Raw genomic sequence first — 16,144 nt, forward strand, 5'->3', positions numbered from 1 at the left:
AGCCAGTGTGGCCATTCTAATGTCCCACCTTATCTCTACAAGCCTCGGGCTGGAGCTAGGCAGGAATCACAAATGCTGTTTGCAAAGGAATTCCACAATTTTGTGCTGAGATTGAAAACAAAACCTAGGTAGAAAAAGGTACCAGATTTTGAAAATCACCACAAAACATTTGAAAAAAAAAAATGTTAGTTTGGGACCATCAAAACATTTCAATCCCATCAGGATTTCTAATACAATTCTATAAAATATCAATTCTTTTTAATATAAAAAAAGGATCTAAACCAAAACATGATTTTTTCCTAAAATAAAAAAAATTGGGACCTGTTTTCCTATGTGCTACCAAAAAACAGAATATAAAGCATTTGGGACTTTTCGTTTTCTCCATTGCACTATTGTTTGGGTTCCTGCACTAAAAAAACAAATCATAAAATATAAAATCAATCTGGAAACCAAGAAAAGTCATTTTGAAATGAGAAAAAAAAAAATCAAATTGTTCTTCTGTTTAAAAAAAAAAAAAACAAGTGGCTTGACACCCCCCACCCCAGGAATTTCCTCTTAACAGACACATTCCCAGCTTGTTTCGATTTCAATCGATTCACGTTTTCTGACACAGACGCGGTCCTTTGGAAACCTCTGGCCGGCTCTCCTGGCGGTGACAGCCCCTGCTAGGGGGATATGAAGATCTTGAGGGAGGGAGATCCTTGATGTAGTGACAGAGCCATGTCTGCCCCCAACAGTCACAAAACTTATAGGGATGGGGGAAGTGTTAGCCCAGGTGAGTGGATCTGCAGGTGATTGCGGAGGAGCCTTTCCCCTCTAGGAGCACAGCCCCTGGGCAGGGGACTGGCTGGCTAAGGTGGGACAGGGAATGTGGGAAACTGAAATTCCAGAGAAATGGTCACCAACCCCCTCGACACTTGGACTCAGGGCCCTCAACTTGCCAGTCGGCCCCTCGCAGCTTGGGTTGATCCCTTCCGCCCCCCAGCAACCCACCCGGGGGCTTTCAAGGGGGCACAGGATTTTCCATTACTGCTTGTCTCAGCCACGTCAGCTGCCTTTGCTCTGGGGCTGGACAAACAGCTACCCAACTGAGGTGGCTGCATCTGAGTGCCAGGCAAAGGGTCTCTGTAGAAACAGCCGCCCCCAGAGGTGGCTGAGTTGTTGCTTCAGCACTGTCAGATCCTTTTGTTCTGCCCTCCCACGAAACGCCCGCCTCTGTCCACACCACCACCACCACGCAGAAACCATCGAGCAGTTTATTAATCATGGAGAAGAAAAATAAAACGAGCTTACACAAAAAAACCCATCAGATTTAAAGTGACGTTTCACTGACTGTGTGAGAAGGAAGTGGAGGGCGCCTGCGTTAAAGGGCGTGCGGGGTTACGGACCATCCCGTATTTTCTCAGTGCACGGCCACCAGGGCGGTGGCAAAGGGGGAGAAGGGTCAGACTGGGGCAAAGGTGGTTACGTGGTAAGACCCGGAGTTTGGGGAGTGGGGGGGTTTAAACACCCCTTGACAGAGAGGATGGATCAGTGGTGACTGCCGGCAGTGCCCATTCCTTGCTGGAGGGCTCTGTGAATCCCACCCAGCCCCAGCCCCTCCAGGTGAGAGGCATAACCTCAGAGAATTTAAAGCCAGGGCGCACGGCAAGACTGACGGCCACCTGGCCTGAACCCAGGGGAAATTCTGATCCAAGGCTGGCCTGGGGAAATCGGGGCACTCAGCAGCATCCTAAGTGTGAGTTTTTCCTTAACGCTGTGTGGAGGCCGTGGAGTGAACTCTAGGCAGAATTTACCCCATGACACACACACCCCCTTGGATGGTTGCCTGTAAGATCCCAGCTTTATTCTCCCAACCCTGCTACCCCAGGGAGGGCGGGGTGCAGCCAGGGGGAACTGATCCATGAGGGTTGATTCACAGGGGAGGATTTGAGGAGTTGGCAGCTGCTCCACTGCCAGCTGGGGGAAGGGTCACATGTTCCCATCAGCATGTTACATGCTGGAGACCCCTGAGGGCCTCAGCTCTGGCGGTTTGGACCTGAAAGCCCTTTGCTAAAAGAGGCAGTTGCAACCAGTGGGAGGGAGGATAACCTGCTCCCCCCCAAAGGTGAAACTGACAAGGGAGACCTCTCCCCTCAGCCTGAAACTGACCAGCGGCGAAATGGACATTGAAGAAATCTGTTTTCAGGGGACCTTTGGGCTCCTCAGCTTAAAACCAGCCCCCGTGAGGCTTGGCGGGTGGTGCAAGTTCTGAGGTTTGGGGGGGCCGGCCAGCTCAGGGCTATAAGCAGGCCTCTGTGGGGAGGGGGTAGGGAGGGAGACTGACGACAAAGGAGACAGGGGGCTGGGAAGCAAGGAGGGCGGCCTAGATGGCAAGGCTGGGGTAGGAGAGTGTTTAATACTGCAGGGGAAGAGGAGAACTAGGCAGATTTCAGCAGAGAAGAGGAAGGAAGCGAGTGAGGAGAGCAAGGGCACAGGCCGCTCTAGCACAGCGAGACCCGGCCCCAGCTACGGGCAGAGGTTTCAGAACGCCACCTGCAATCAGCTGCCCCCACCCTGGTTAGAGATCTCTGCTGATTCCCCCCCCACACCCAGCCCGCAGGGAGGGCAGGGACGGGAGGGGCAAAGCTGCTGAGAACGGATGTGATGAGCCCTCCGGAGCAGAGCAGCACGAGGATGGGGGAATCTAGGAGCAACAAGCGGCGCCCATAGGATGCAGTGTTTGAGTGTGGGAGGGGAGACAGGGGGCCAAGTGCTGTGCCCCCCAGCAGATGAACGGGCAGAGGGGGAAGGGCGGTGATGTTCTGGACAAGTCTGGAACACGCAGCTGAAGGCAGGGGGCTGACTGGAATGGAGGCGTCTGTGTGAGGCCGTCGGGTGCCCCCAACCCACAGGCTAAGGGGGGATTCATACACATGCACAGAGGCTGGAGGGGATGGATGGGTCGGAGAACGAGGGTCCGACGGCGGCTGGAGGTCAGGGAAACGGGGCACATCCCTGTGGTCAGGCCAGCGCCAGCACTGTGGGGAGGAGAGAGCGCGAGTCAGATCCCAAGGACGCAATGCACTCAGACCCAGAGAACCGCTCCCCTTTGCAGATGGGGGTCGCCCTGAAGCCCCATCTCACAGATCATTGGAACCCCAGAAGTTAGAGGGGGTGTCCCCAAGGAACGTCCCTTGGATCAGAGAGCTGAACCCAGGAGCCTAACACAAACCTGGACCATGTAATGCTGCCCCTTGCCCCTGATCTGACACGGGGGCTGGGCTGGGGGCAGAGCCACAAGCAGAGGGGAGCAAGGAACCCACTCAGACCCTGTGTGGGGGGCTGCTGATCTCCCGGGTGTGGAGAAAAGGACACCAGTAACCCCACTACCACTGGGAGTGAAGCATCAATGTGGCATCTCCCCTTCTCCATAATTGAGCCCCCTGCTACAGTCACCCCCTTGCACACAGCAGAGAAGGGCCCTTCCACCAAGACACCCCCAAATCCATGCTCCCAGCAGGGACTGGATCAGAGTCCCCCACCCTCAGCTGGCCTGCAAGCTGATCCCTGGCTCTCCCCGTACCCGTAAGGGCCTCCTGGGCGAAGTATTTGACGTCAACGTCCTGGTCCTGCGTAAGCTTCTCCAGCACCGGCTTCACCTCGTTCTGCAGGGTGCTGCGGGATTCAGGGGGGCAGTTAGAGGGACCCACAAAGCAAGAGACATGGGGGGGCAGAATGGACTAGAGTCCTGGCACAAGGAACCCCCATTATCCCCTTTCTCACCGCAGCTGCTGGAGGAGCAATGGCAGCTGGGAGCCGTCCCTCCCTCTGATGCCCCCAGCCCTGCCCCAGCACCCCTCTGACCCACTCCCTGGCTCCAGCCCCACAAGTTTGCCTTAAACCTCCTGCACCACCTTCTCCCCTAGCAGCCCCCAGCCCCCCTGCGCAGTGCACCAGCCCTTCCCTGCAGCCCCGGCCCAACCCAGCACTCCCATCCCCACCCCACAGCTGTACCTGTTGTCCAGGATTGGTCCTATTTTCTGCAGGGACTTGGCCACATTGAAGCGGACGTTGGCCACGGCATCGCCCGCCATGCGCAGCACAGTGGGCAGCATGTGCTTGGTGGTGATCTCCTGCCCACACACCTCCGAAAGCACCTGGGGGGTGAGAGGAGAGCGTCACCCCTGCGTTGACTGTGCCCACGGTGCAAGTCAGGAGTAGAACCCAGGAGTCCTGGCTCCCAGCCACCTTCCCCCTCTAGCCCCCACTCCCCTCCCAGAGCTGGGAATAGAACCCAAGAGTCCTAGCTCCCAGCCACCTTCCCAGCCCCCCCTCGCTCTATCCACTAGCCCCCTCACCCCTCCCAGAGCCGGGGACAGAACCCAGGCATCTGGGCTCCCTGCCCCCCAGAGGGACACTCACGTTGATGCAGAAGAGCGTGGTCATGCGGTGCAGGTAGTTGGGGTCGTTGGACATGGCCAGGACTTTGGGGATGATGGTGACGTGGGCCCATTCTTTGCCGAATTTCTCCACCAGTTTCTTCAGGTTGCTGGTGGCTGCTTCCCGGATGGCATAGACTGGGAAGGAAGGAGAAACCGCGTCAGCAGGGTCACGAGAGCTCTGCGCCAACCCAGGCCGCTGGCTACCGACGGCAGCACGTTAACCCCAGTACTTCCACCCTGAGATCTGGGCCAGGCTTATTCACCCTCTGGATTTGGAGTCTTCAAGGGTCACAATTTTCCCCACCCCCTCAGCCCACATTCACGGGGTACCCCGTTTATTTCCCTTTGGATTGGCTCCCCCAAGGGCCCCCTTTTCGGCAGCGCTTGGCAAACAGTCGCCCTGCAAAATATTTGGAGGAAAACTATTTTGTCAAAGTTTTTCCTTGATACTTTTGGGAATTTTCCTTTACAAACGAGCACCTTCTGCTTCAGTTTCCGCTGCCACGGAAGAGCTGGGGATGGGCAACAAGACCCATCAGACGCCATTAAAAAACATTTCGGGTTTTCTCGTGGCCAAGAGGGCTAGAAACTGGCGGTTCATTTTACACAAGAGCTGGGATTTTTGCATGATCAATAAAGCAGGGCCCCCGTTAAATCACCCGCCGGGACCGCTGCATAGCACAGGCTGTTCCACTTCCTACAGCTCCCATTGGACTGGGACCTATAACTTGTTTGGCTAGAGCATCTGAACTAGATCAAAGAGCCCTTCACTAACTGAGATTTAGGCCCAGGAAACGGTCCTGTCCACTTCAAGGCGAGCTGGGCTCAGCCTACCACTTTGCAGCTAGCCATCAGCCTCCTCATGAGCGAGCAACACACGGGTGAATTAACAACACCTGGGTGTAATGGGGCTGAGAAAAGACTGAGCCCAGCTGTCAGGGGGAAGCAGCTGAACACAGCTGGGCACTTGGAGGATGGGGAGGACCCTGGAGAGGGAATGAGGGGGTTCTCCTCTGGGAAGAACCTGAGGAAGTCAAGCTAAGGCATCCCCAGGAAGCAGAGCATGCTGCCAGGGACGGGAAGCCCCAAGGCAGGGCCTACAGGGACCAGGAAGAGGTGAGCAGCGGGAGTCCCCGGCAAAGGGAAGCAGTGGGGGGAACGCAGCTGGGGAAGACGCAAGATGAGACATTCGGCAAGGCAAAGCAGCTGCTCTGGGCTTTAAATAGGAACTTTTGTTACCTCAGAGGGAGAAGTGAACCGACTTGGGTAGAGATCCAAGCCACCGACTCTCCAAAGACATGCAAGTTGGGAGAACACACCAGCCGGGACTGGCCATAAAGGCCAAGGAAATGGGGGAGGGGAATGGAGATGCAGCCCCCTGCAATGCCCAGGCCAGGCAGGAGAGGTGCTCAAGAGGTGAGGACGCCCCCGACACCTCCTCACTTCCAGCCTGGTACAGGAGTGTCACGCAGGCTTAGGACGCTCCATCTCTATCACTCTTTCCCACCTGCCGCCCTGCAGCTGAGGGGAATTCTCAACTCTTTCCCACACCTCATAACTCCTTGCAGGGTCACTTCCCCCAGCAGAGCCCCCATCCCCTTTCAGAGCAGGGGCAGAGGGAAACTGACTAGGTCTTGGTCACTTTCACCCTCTTACCAGGGTAGCATTGATCTCAAACACAGCTGAAGAGCCTAGTCAGTTTCAAAGCTCCCTGTAACTGACCAGACTTAGGAACTGAATTTCCCTGGGGGAAGTGACCTAGCAGGCTGGGACAGCAAGGTCACAATGAATGGGGCTATAAAGCCCCATGTGTTGGATCTGGAAGCCCTTCCACATCAACAGACCAAACGGGCAATTACTCAGAATGAGTTAAGGTTAATTTGTTTGTATTAGAGTAGGACCTACAGCCTTTGTAGTGCCAGGAGCTGCATGGACACAGCCCAGAGACTGTCCCTGCCCTAGCTGAGATCTCAGGGCCCCAACGCGCAGGCACTGCAGAACACAGCCAGAGACAGACCTGCTACTGAAGAGAACAGTCTAAAACAAAGGAAGGAGTCAGAGCCCCAATTTCTAAGCACACACAACTTGTCGGAGGTTACACCTCGTGGGTGGCAGAGCCAGGAACAGAACCCAGGAGTCCTGATGCCCAGCCCTCTGCAGGAGCCATATCTCCTGTGACCTTAGAGCCCATCTTCCACCATGCGCCACTGCTCAGTCAGAGGGTCTGGGAGGCTCCACCCTGCAGCCCCTGCTGTGGCTAGGTTTCCACTCAAACCAAGGGCCCTGGGCCAGCATTGGCCACGGGGGGGGGGGGGGGGGGGCAGTTCCCTGAGTGACGCTCACCATGATCCACCAGCCAAGCCATGCACAGGGAGTTCAGCTTCTCATCAAAGAACTCCACCCCCTGGAAAAGAAGAGACAGTTAGTCCAGGCCCTTCTGCATCTTGCGGGAGAGACAGGGCCCCTGGAAACAGGCATGGTTCTTATTTCACAGATGGAGTACTCTGAAAGAGAATCCGGGAGCCCTGGTTCCCAGCCCCCTTGCCCTAACCCACTAAACCCTGTTCCCTTCCCAGAGCTGGGGATATAACCCAGGAGACCTGGCTCCCAGCAACCCCAGCTCTGATCAGTTCTGAGTTCCCTGCAGCACAGCTCCCCTAGTAGTGCGCTGGGGCATCGGGGCCAGCCCTGGGTGGAAAGCCTGGACTCTCTCAGCCAAGTCCTGACCAGGCATTTCCCTGCTTAGCACAAGATGGGACATCCTCAGCTAGGCCTGATCCTTCCAGGTCTTCGATCCCGAAGCTGGGCCCCATGCTCCCCACAGCCCAGGGGCTCCTTACCAGCTGACCGGCCAACAGGGGCATGTACTCGATGATGGCCAGCCTCACGCGCCACTTGGCATCCTCGGCCAGCTCCACGATGGCCGGCAACAGCGACTGCGAGAGCTGCCGGATCCCGATCACCTCGTTGACGCAGTCCAGGTTCGAGATGATGTTGAGCCGAACCTCAGGGCACTGGGGGGAGAAGGGGCCAGAGCAGAGGTCAAAGGCTTTCAACAGAAGCAGGAACCCGGGAGTCCTGACTCCCAACCTCCCCCCGCCCCGTTCTAACCACTAGATCCCACTGAGATCTCTACCCAAAGAGCCAGCTATGGTTCAAAATGGCTGCCAGTGACACCAGGCAGAGCCCCGGGATGCAGCCACTTCTGGGGCAGGCACTCACCTCATCCTTGAGCTGGGCCAGGAAGAGCGGCAGCAGGTGCTCGATGGTGTTGTCTTTGCCCAGGATGGGCGAAAGCCCCATGATGACAGAGGCCAGCGCCGACTTGACGTGCTGATTGGCGTCCGACACTAGCTCCTGACCGGGGAGGAGAGTGTTAACACAGACGGACCCACTCTTGTCCTGTAGGGGCTGCCCCGCAACCCACCGCACAACCCCGCACCAGTATCCCCTACTCCACCCTCTCCCCCACCCCTTCACACTCCTGTCCTTGGTGACACCCCTGCCAGCCCCTTATGCCCCTTGCCCCCAGGACCCTTCCAGCCCCAAAACCCCATACTTACAGGTGACCCCTGCCCCTTCTAGATCCCTCCCCAAAACCCCATACTTACAGGTGAACCCCTGCCCCTTCTAGATCCCTCCTTCCCCTATGCTCCCCTGCCCTTCCACACCCACCCTGTGCCCCTCATTCCTCACACCCTCCCCCCCACCTCCCTTCCCAGCGCTTCCTCCCCCAGCCTCCCTTGGAACCCACTCTCTTCCTGCTTCCCACACGCAGCAAGGGGGATGAGGGCAGTAAGGGGACCGAGCTGAGCCACCCCCAACGTACCTTGATGCAGGGCAGTATCTGGGTCATGATGACGTTCTCGCGGCAGTCAGCCGACAGGTTCTCGCAGAACTCTGGGGAGGGCAGATGGTTATAACGGGGCATGGAGCTAACAGGGGAGCTCCCTTGGGGGTCTGGGGACCAGCTGCTTCAGGAGCCGGGCACAGGGGACCAGAGTTCAGACACGCAGCAGGCAACCTTTTCTCTCTCCCCGCAAGCCTATTCACTTCCCCAGTCCAAGGGAGACGGTATCTCACACTCAGCATCACCCACACCTCCCGTCTGAGCCCCCCAATGCCCCTCTCTGGCTGTGGGGATTGTTCCGGTCCTTCCAGAGGGAGATCCCAACCCCAACATGGACAGAGGGGGAACCAGGGCTGACCTTTGACCTTGTGAGAGGCAGCCGCCCGCACCTCTGCCTCACAGTCCTTCATGAGGTTCTGGAAAGCTGGCACCAGGTCAGTCTTGGTGATCTCAGGCCCAACGGCTTTCTGGAGCTGTGGGGGGAAAGGCAGTGGTCAGCAGGGGACTCACAAGTCAGAGCATTCAGGGGATCTGGCCCAGAACAGAGGAGGAGTCACCAGATCAACAGCTGGTCAAATTCAGCACAGGGGAAATTGACAAGCACCAAAACTGGACATTGCTCTCAATCTCCACGGGCAGCCCCCAGTGATCCCAGCCCTGGGTTCCCCCCACAACACCCCCACAGTTGTGCCAGTGCCCCTCTCTGCCGACCACAGCCCCCTGCAACATCAGGTCACCATAAAGCACTGGAGTTAGGAGGGAAGCAGCACTCACCTCTGTGAACTTATCAGCCACCATGTACCGCACCCGCCACGATTTGTCCTCAGCCGCTTGCCGTAGCGTGGGCATCACCAAGGACTCCAGGTCTTCCTGGGGCAGGAGCTGAGCGATATTGACACAAGCCTCCACGGCCAGCAAGCGCACCGAGTCCTGCGGGAGAGAAGCAGGGACGGGGTTAACTCCAGACCCCACTCCCCCCTCAGAGCCAGAGAACAAACCCAGGAGTCCTGGCCCCCAACCCCTGCTCTAGCCCCCCAGTGGCTCTCACCTGCTCGTCAGACGCCAGGTTGGAGAACATGGGGATAATCTCACCCTTCACATGCTCCAGCTCCAGGACCTTGGCGAACTCTCCCAGCTTGGAGGCTGCCGCCCGCCTCACCATGGGTGTGTCATCGGAGCACAGGTTCCGGAAGTACCTGCCAAGGATGGGAGAGTGAGACGCCCCGAATGATCCCTCCCTGACACTCAGGATCTGCCCCAAGGGCCCATCTAGCCTGGAATCCCACCTCCTCCCTGCCACCCCGGATCTGCCCCCATGGGCCAGTCTAGCCTGATATCCTGCGCCCAGATCAGAACCATCAGAGGTGAATCTCCACAGCCTCCAACAGGAGTGGAGAGGCAGTGAACTCAACTAGCTTGAAGACGGAAACTGATCCATTTATGAAGGGAGCCAGAGGTCCCCCCCAGCCCATATTCAGCCCCACTGAGCAAGGGGGTCCCTCCCAGCCCCACGGGGGCCTCACTCACTGCCGGAGCTCTGCCTTGACTGAGCTGGACACGCGAGGGTAGCAGACGCTGAAGAGGCCGCAGGCCGAGGTGCGGGAGGTGAACCAGTCGCCCCCTGCCAGGCGCTTCACCAGGGGCACGAAGTGACACTCCAGGTCCGCGGGTGAGTGCTCATGGGAGATGGCGCGCAGGGACTCCACCGCCTTGTCCCGCACCACAGTCTCCTCCACCGTTGCCAGGCTCTCCAGGGGGGGCTGCGGGGACAGAGGGGGCAGTGAGATGGGGGCTGGACTGATTCCTACCCTACTTGGAACAGGGAAAGAACCCAGGAGTCCTGGCTCCGAGCCCCTGCTGCTCTAACCCACTAGACTCCACTCCCCTCCCAAAGCCGGTAACAGAACTCAGGAGTCCTGGCTCCCAGCCCACCCGCTTTAACCCTCTACACTCCACTCCCAGAGCTGGTGAGAGAACCCAGGCGTCCTGACCCCCAGCACCCCCATGACACGGCTTCACACCCTAGGCGGCAGGAGTCTGACCTACCAGTAAGCAGTGCACATATTCAGGTCCCCCGACCAGAGCAGTGAACGTGCCCAGCTGCTCAGCCAGAGCCAGCAGCACCTCGTCCTCATCGTAAATAGTGTCTGCAAGAGAAGAGGCGGGTGAGCAGGGAGACGAAGAGGCAGCTGACGCCTGGGAAAGGGGCCGGCCAGATGCCTGAGTTCAGAGGGGTATCGAGAGCCATTAGCTGACTGAACACAGGATGCTGTCTCCAACTCACCTAGACACAGGGTTTGATCTGTAGTGCTCCAGAGCCCTCTCCTTCCCTGAAGGGGGGTTGAAACCCTATAGCCCCCTCCTTCCAGCCCCGCAAACCCCCTCCTAAGCTCCCACACTAGCAGCCCCCTCCACCACGACAGCTGGCTGTTAGCCACCATTTAAGAAGCAGAGATGGGGGGTAGTTTATCGAAGGACAAGGTGGGAGGGGAACCCAGAAGTCCTGACTCCCTGCCCCCCTGCTTTAACCATCAGCCCCCACTCTCCTCCCAGAGCTGGGACAGAACCTAGGAGTCCTGGAGGCCAGGCTGGAGCCCACTGGTTTACCTGTGAGGAAAGGCAGGAGCTCACTGCGGGTCCTCTCCACACCAAGGGCCAAGGCGATGGTGGAGAGTTTCTTGATGCTGTTGAGACGTAGCTGTGTGGAGAGGGGAGAGCGAGTGAGAATCAGGAAACCTCGCCGACGGTGAGAGGACGCTGGGCTAAAACCTAGGTCAGAGCCCAGAGCAGGGCGACTGCAACCACCACTGAACTCGAGGCTTCCCACACAGTGTTAAATTGCCTTGATTTAAACCATGATTTAAAGCAAGGTGATTTAAATCACCGAGTGGAAAGCCTCGATTTCAATCACCCAGTTTAATCAACTTTTCCATTTGGACTGGGGTGATTTTCTAAAGAAAGGTGCAGTCTCGCTGTTGATGTGACCATTAAAACATTTGATTATAGCAAAATGGAGCCTTCCCCCTAGATTTGGTATGTTGTTTTGCTGCCCAGAAGGAGACACTAACTATATACACGGATTTAAGCAATTCTAGAGCTTAATATTTTCAGATCTTATTAATTACACATTTGTAATATGTTAGAAAATGGTGACTGACTTATAGCTTAGTCACTACATAAATTTACTTCTTGCTCATGATTTGTGTTGAACTGGAATTTATTTATACACACAAAACAGCATGTGTGCTTTATTTTTATTAAATAATCTCACACCCAATACTGCAGGTTCTTGGTCCCCCACAGTATCAAGCGCTTAATGCAGTATGTGACCTATTGAGCCATATTTACAGAGTTTAACCTCAAAAGCTAGATGGTTTCCCCTGATTCTTTCTTTATACAGAAAAGCAGCCTTTAAATCCAAGTTTTTGACAGAAGCTCACAGATTCAGCATTTGTTTATTTAAAAGTTTTAAGAGACTCAAGTTCAGGCCTGCACATATTGTACTAAACTCATTTAATTTTAAACCGGTCTATTTTAAAAACTTATTCTAATTTAAACAAAATAAAAACATGATTTAACTGTAAAAATCATCATTCTTTATCCATTCTGTAGCCACTTGGGCATTACTGCTGGGACAGGAATTGATTTCCGCCCGACCTCAGACCTCACTCCTGGGGGCAGCTTTTGATATTGACCCCTGCCCTGCTGAGAACAACACTGAGAACCTACCCACCAACTCATGACATGCAAGAAGCCACCAAAGGGCACTGATTACTCTTCTGAACATGTATTTTTCCTTGTGTCCCTTTGCTTCCCTCATCAATTTTCTATAGTTCTTAGTTTCTGATTTATATTCATTATTATTGACTTCACTTTTCTTCCATTGCGATGTACTTTTTCATTTTTTACAGCTGCTTTCACTCTCCTTTTAAACCACGTCGGTTTTTAACTACTATGGCCTTCTTCCTCCACTGGGGAATACTCAATCATCAGTTCCACTTTAATGAGAAGGTGAGGCCTAATAGAGAATTCCCCCATGTTGGATGCAACCATTTTTAAGTTAAGAAATTGTTGTCTATAATGTTTAGACAATCAAGGATATTTTAGTACTGGCAGCAAGAGGGGTCCAGCATGCATCACCCATACTGAAGCCCCCCCATGATCACACACTTTTTCCCTTCTGCACATTATAGATCGGTCTTCCTGTTCCCCAGTGTGGTTCGGCGGTCTATAGCAGACACCGACTAATATCCCATCTGGAGCTTTCTCTGTTAGGACATTGATCCATAAGCACTCAAATCCATTTTCTTCCGAGCTATCAGTGACTCAAAAACAGGGGATGCCATTTGTGAGTGCCCCTCCCCCCCTTCCGCCCACTCAATCCTTCCCAAATAGTTTATAACAGTGGTTTTCAACCTTTTTTCCATTTGCAGACCCCTTTGGAAATCTGAGGCAGTCTGTGGACCCTCTGGGGTCCCCGGATGACAGGTTGAAAGCCTCTGGTTTATGACCATTGATATTAACATTCCAAACGCACAGAGCATCCCACCAGGTTTCACTAATACCACCTAAATCACGTTTATGCTCAAATAATTGCAATTCTTCTTGTTTGTAACCCAGACGCTTTGCACTGGCATACAGGTAATTCAAAAATGTCTTCTCTTCATGTCATTTTGTTCCTTGACTCATTTTGTTCTCAACATCTCAATTCTGTGCTCAGTGCTCATCTCTTCCCTCTTTTTATCCTCCCCTTTGTTATTAGTTTAACACCCTCCTGACTACTCCAGGCAATCTCTGAGAAAATCAGTCCTCCTTCTAGTGAAATGGAGGCCACCCAAACAACCCTGCCCCACTCCCCATAGAAAGTGGACTGATGTTCACATTCAGAAGAAAACAGAACCCAGGAGTCCTGTGCTCTAACCCACTAACCTTCCGGTGCTGGGGATAGAACCCAGGAGCCCCGGCTCTCAGGCCCCCCTCCATTCTAACCCCTAGATCACACTTCCCCCATTCAGCCCAGAGCCCTTCCCCTCACAGGGTCTATTCCCACACCCCTTCCACCACTGGTGCAACCTGTCTCTCCAGTCCTGTTCTTCCTGATAAACACACCTCTGGAGTCACACCCTGGAGATAGTTGGGTAGGGAAGGCCCTGGCAAGGGACAGATTCCCCACCCCATGGTATGTCATCATAGGAACATGCTGAGAGTCCCATGGCAGCCCTAAACTGATGTATGTTGATCTAACACCCTCCCCCATTAGCCCCATAGACAAACCCCTTCAATCCCATGGTGGTAAGCATCATCTCTGCTCCTATGTCCTCCATCCCCCACCAACCTCATCATTAACCTGAACTCAAACGACCTGATCCCATGAGCACCCCTGCCCAAATCCTGTCTGAGCCTCCCCCCCAAAAACGGACAAGACTCCAGGATTGCACCCTCTCCCCATATACACCATGGTGATATGGCAGAAACTTTTCCAGTCAATCACACACAGCTGTCTCTCAGGCTAGCCCCAGGACCCCTGGGGATCACACCCCAACCCACCAGAGCCTTTCCAGCCAATCACGTGCAGCAACTCATTAAGGGGAGCCATTGGATTTGTTTTTGCAAGCCTTGGCCAATGTAATAAACCACAGCAAGAGTGTAGTCAGGACCAATCACAAGGTATGCAACACGGAGAAGTCCCAGGATTGGCTCTCGTAGGCCACACTCTCCGGCCACTTTCAGCATCTCCCAGGGGAGGCCTGGGATTGGCTCCAACAGATCACTTCCTCCAGATATACCACAGGCCAAGGGCAGGTATTGGCTCCCACAGGCCAGGCTCCCCATGACAGAGACCTCCCCAATCATCCACAGAGAGCCCAGCAATTGGCTCCCACAGGCCCGAGTGGTATATCAGGGCACATGGTCTGCAGGAGCCACTTGACCCCCAATATACCATGCCCCCCACCAAATCTGGCCAATTAGCAACCACCTGTCATCCACCTCAGCCTTAGGGGACGAGGCACAGCCAATCACAGGCTAGAGGGAGAACATACCCAGGAGGGAGCCAATCAGACACGCCCTCACACCAGACCCTAGGTCACGTGACGAGCCAAGTCCCATGATTGGCTCTGCCGCCCTATTAATGCCCAGGCACCCCCCAGGCTAGCCACAGCGATGCAGGGCAGGGCCAGGGAGGCTCAAGAGAATGAGAGAGGCCTCCAGGCAAGCCAAGGGACGCTCCCACTGGGATGGATGTAGACGCTCAACCAATCAGGGGCCTGCTTTCATCTAACCCACAAGGTTTGGGGGCTCAGACGCCCCCATTCATCCCCAGGCGGTGGTCCCACCCAATCAGGCGTCTACTCTCACTCCCACAGCGCGGTTTCGGGAATGAGAGGTGCCCTGTGATACGACGCCGGACCCCGGACTCCGCGCGGCTTCCTCCCGGCCGCAGTCCAGCCTCCCCAGCCCCGGCCGGTACCTGGACGTCCTCGTTTCGCAGCTCGTCGATCAGCACCGCGATAGGGTAGAGCGAGTCATCTCCGTCGGCAGCCGCCATCTTAGCTCCCGGCTCCAGCACTAAGGAGAGCGCGGGGTTGCTTCGCCCACTTTGCAGGGGCGCCTCCGCGCTCATTGGCTAGCGGCGACCGTAGTCCCGCTTACTTTCTCAGCTCATTGGCTAATCCGGTACCAACCTCGCCCCTCCTGTCACACCATTGGCTGACACCCAAATTTGAGCTGGAATCCCATTGGCTGAGTGTTTAACCAACCCTCTGAAATTCTATTGGTTTACGGGGCGCCTTGCTACCGCTCACTCTTCAAACCCATTGGCTCTCGGTGCCCTAGCTCCGTCTCCTCCGTAACCCCATTGGCTAAAGGCCCGCCATAGTCCCACCCTTGCTAATATCCAATTGGGTGAGCATTTCCAGTCCTGCGTTCTCCCAATCCCATTGTATACTATTTCACACATTTAAGCCTGCCTCCTTCCTCACACTATTGGTTGAGCCCGCCATACATCCCGCCAAATCTCTCAGCCTATTGGCTGCTTTTCTGGAGTGACAGGCAGAAAAACCCACCCCAACCTGATGGTTTGGAATAAATGGGGGCGGGGCCGTGAGGGGTATTGCTACGCGTTGCCTCGAGCAACAGTTGTGTCGGCCATCTTGGATTCGTCACCATGGCAACGGAACAGTACTAACACAGTGATGTCACAGCACAGTGATGAGGTCATACAGCTGTGATGTAATGCCCCACAATGATGTGACACAGCTATTGATGATGTCATAACATCTACCATGACGTCACAGCAAACGCACATCCAATATGATGTCATCATGCATCTGATGGTGTCATGCATCAAGTATGGGATCATGGTGCCAGAGATGATGTCATAACACCCACCATGATGTCACAGCAGCAGTGATTACGTCACAAAGGGCCAGTAATTGTGGCACATCATATACAACAATGTCACAGCGGGGGCAGGATACTGGGCTGGATGGGCCGATGGGGCTCATCCGGTTTGGCAAGGAGGGGTGGGATACCCGGCTAGATGGGCTCACTGATATGATGCAGGACAGCAGGGAGGGGGTGGGATACCGGGCTAAATGGACCCTGCCATAGTCTAGCTGCACCCCTGCCCCTTTGGCAGCTTTATCCAAGTACCCCCTTCCAGGCTTTAGTCCTCCAGCCTTCACCTCCTGGGTCTGGAATCGCCCCATTCTTCCCGCTCAGAGCGGGCGCTGGGCTGCAGCTCCATGGACTCCAGCCGTGATTGCTCAGCCAGATCTGACGGGCTTCAGGACCCACCCGCTTTCCTTTGGGGAGCCAACACCAGCACGTGGTGTTAGGGTTAGTAGTATATAATTTAGGTTTGTGTAAG

General features: G+C 55.1%; 1 protein-coding gene across 1 annotated transcript; it reads right to left on the reverse strand.

The window, feature by feature from the left end:
• Window positions 1-1,242: 1,242 nt before the first annotated feature.
• PPP2R1A (protein phosphatase 2 scaffold subunit Aalpha) lies at window positions 1,243-15,026 on the reverse strand. Its single transcript, XM_067546809.1, has 15 exons — window positions 14,744-15,026; window positions 10,882-10,972; window positions 10,321-10,421; window positions 9,802-10,034; window positions 9,323-9,470; window positions 9,049-9,204; window positions 8,633-8,747; window positions 8,254-8,324; window positions 7,647-7,781; window positions 7,265-7,438; window positions 6,768-6,828; window positions 4,405-4,559; window positions 3,997-4,139; window positions 3,566-3,657; window positions 1,243-3,020 (listed from the first exon to the last, which is right to left on the reverse strand). The coding sequence occupies exons 1-15, from the start codon at window positions 14,894-14,896 to the stop codon at window positions 3,004-3,006; spliced, it is 1,845 nt and encodes a 614-aa protein (XP_067402910.1). The 5' UTR covers window positions 14,897-15,026; the 3' UTR covers window positions 1,243-3,003.
• Window positions 15,027-16,144: the final 1,118 nt, after the last annotated feature.

The sequence above is a fragment of the Emydura macquarii genome, unplaced genomic scaffold (assembly GCF_026122565.2).
Source record: "Emydura macquarii macquarii isolate MOO-44397 ecotype Brisbane River unplaced genomic scaffold, CSIRO-AGI_Emac_v2 contig_1152, whole genome shotgun sequence".
Taxonomy (NCBI): Eukaryota; Metazoa; Chordata; order Testudines; family Chelidae; genus Emydura; species Emydura macquarii.

What these genes read in the sequence shown, in the direction of transcription:
- PPP2R1A (XM_067546809.1), bottom strand. Translation starts at nt 14,896, where the DNA reads ATGAGCGCGGAGGCGCCCCTGCAAAGTGGGCGAAGCAACCCCGCGCTC. An exon ending in TGCGAAACGAGGACGTCCAG is followed by an intron (nt 10,973 to 14,743) that starts GTACCGGCCGGG and finishes CTCTCCACACAG; the next exon opens with CTACGTCTCAACAGCATCAA. An exon ending in GCTCCTGCCTTTCCTCACAG is followed by an intron (nt 10,422 to 10,881) that starts GTAAACCAGTGG and finishes CTTCTCTTGCAG; the next exon opens with ACACTATTTACGATGAGGAC.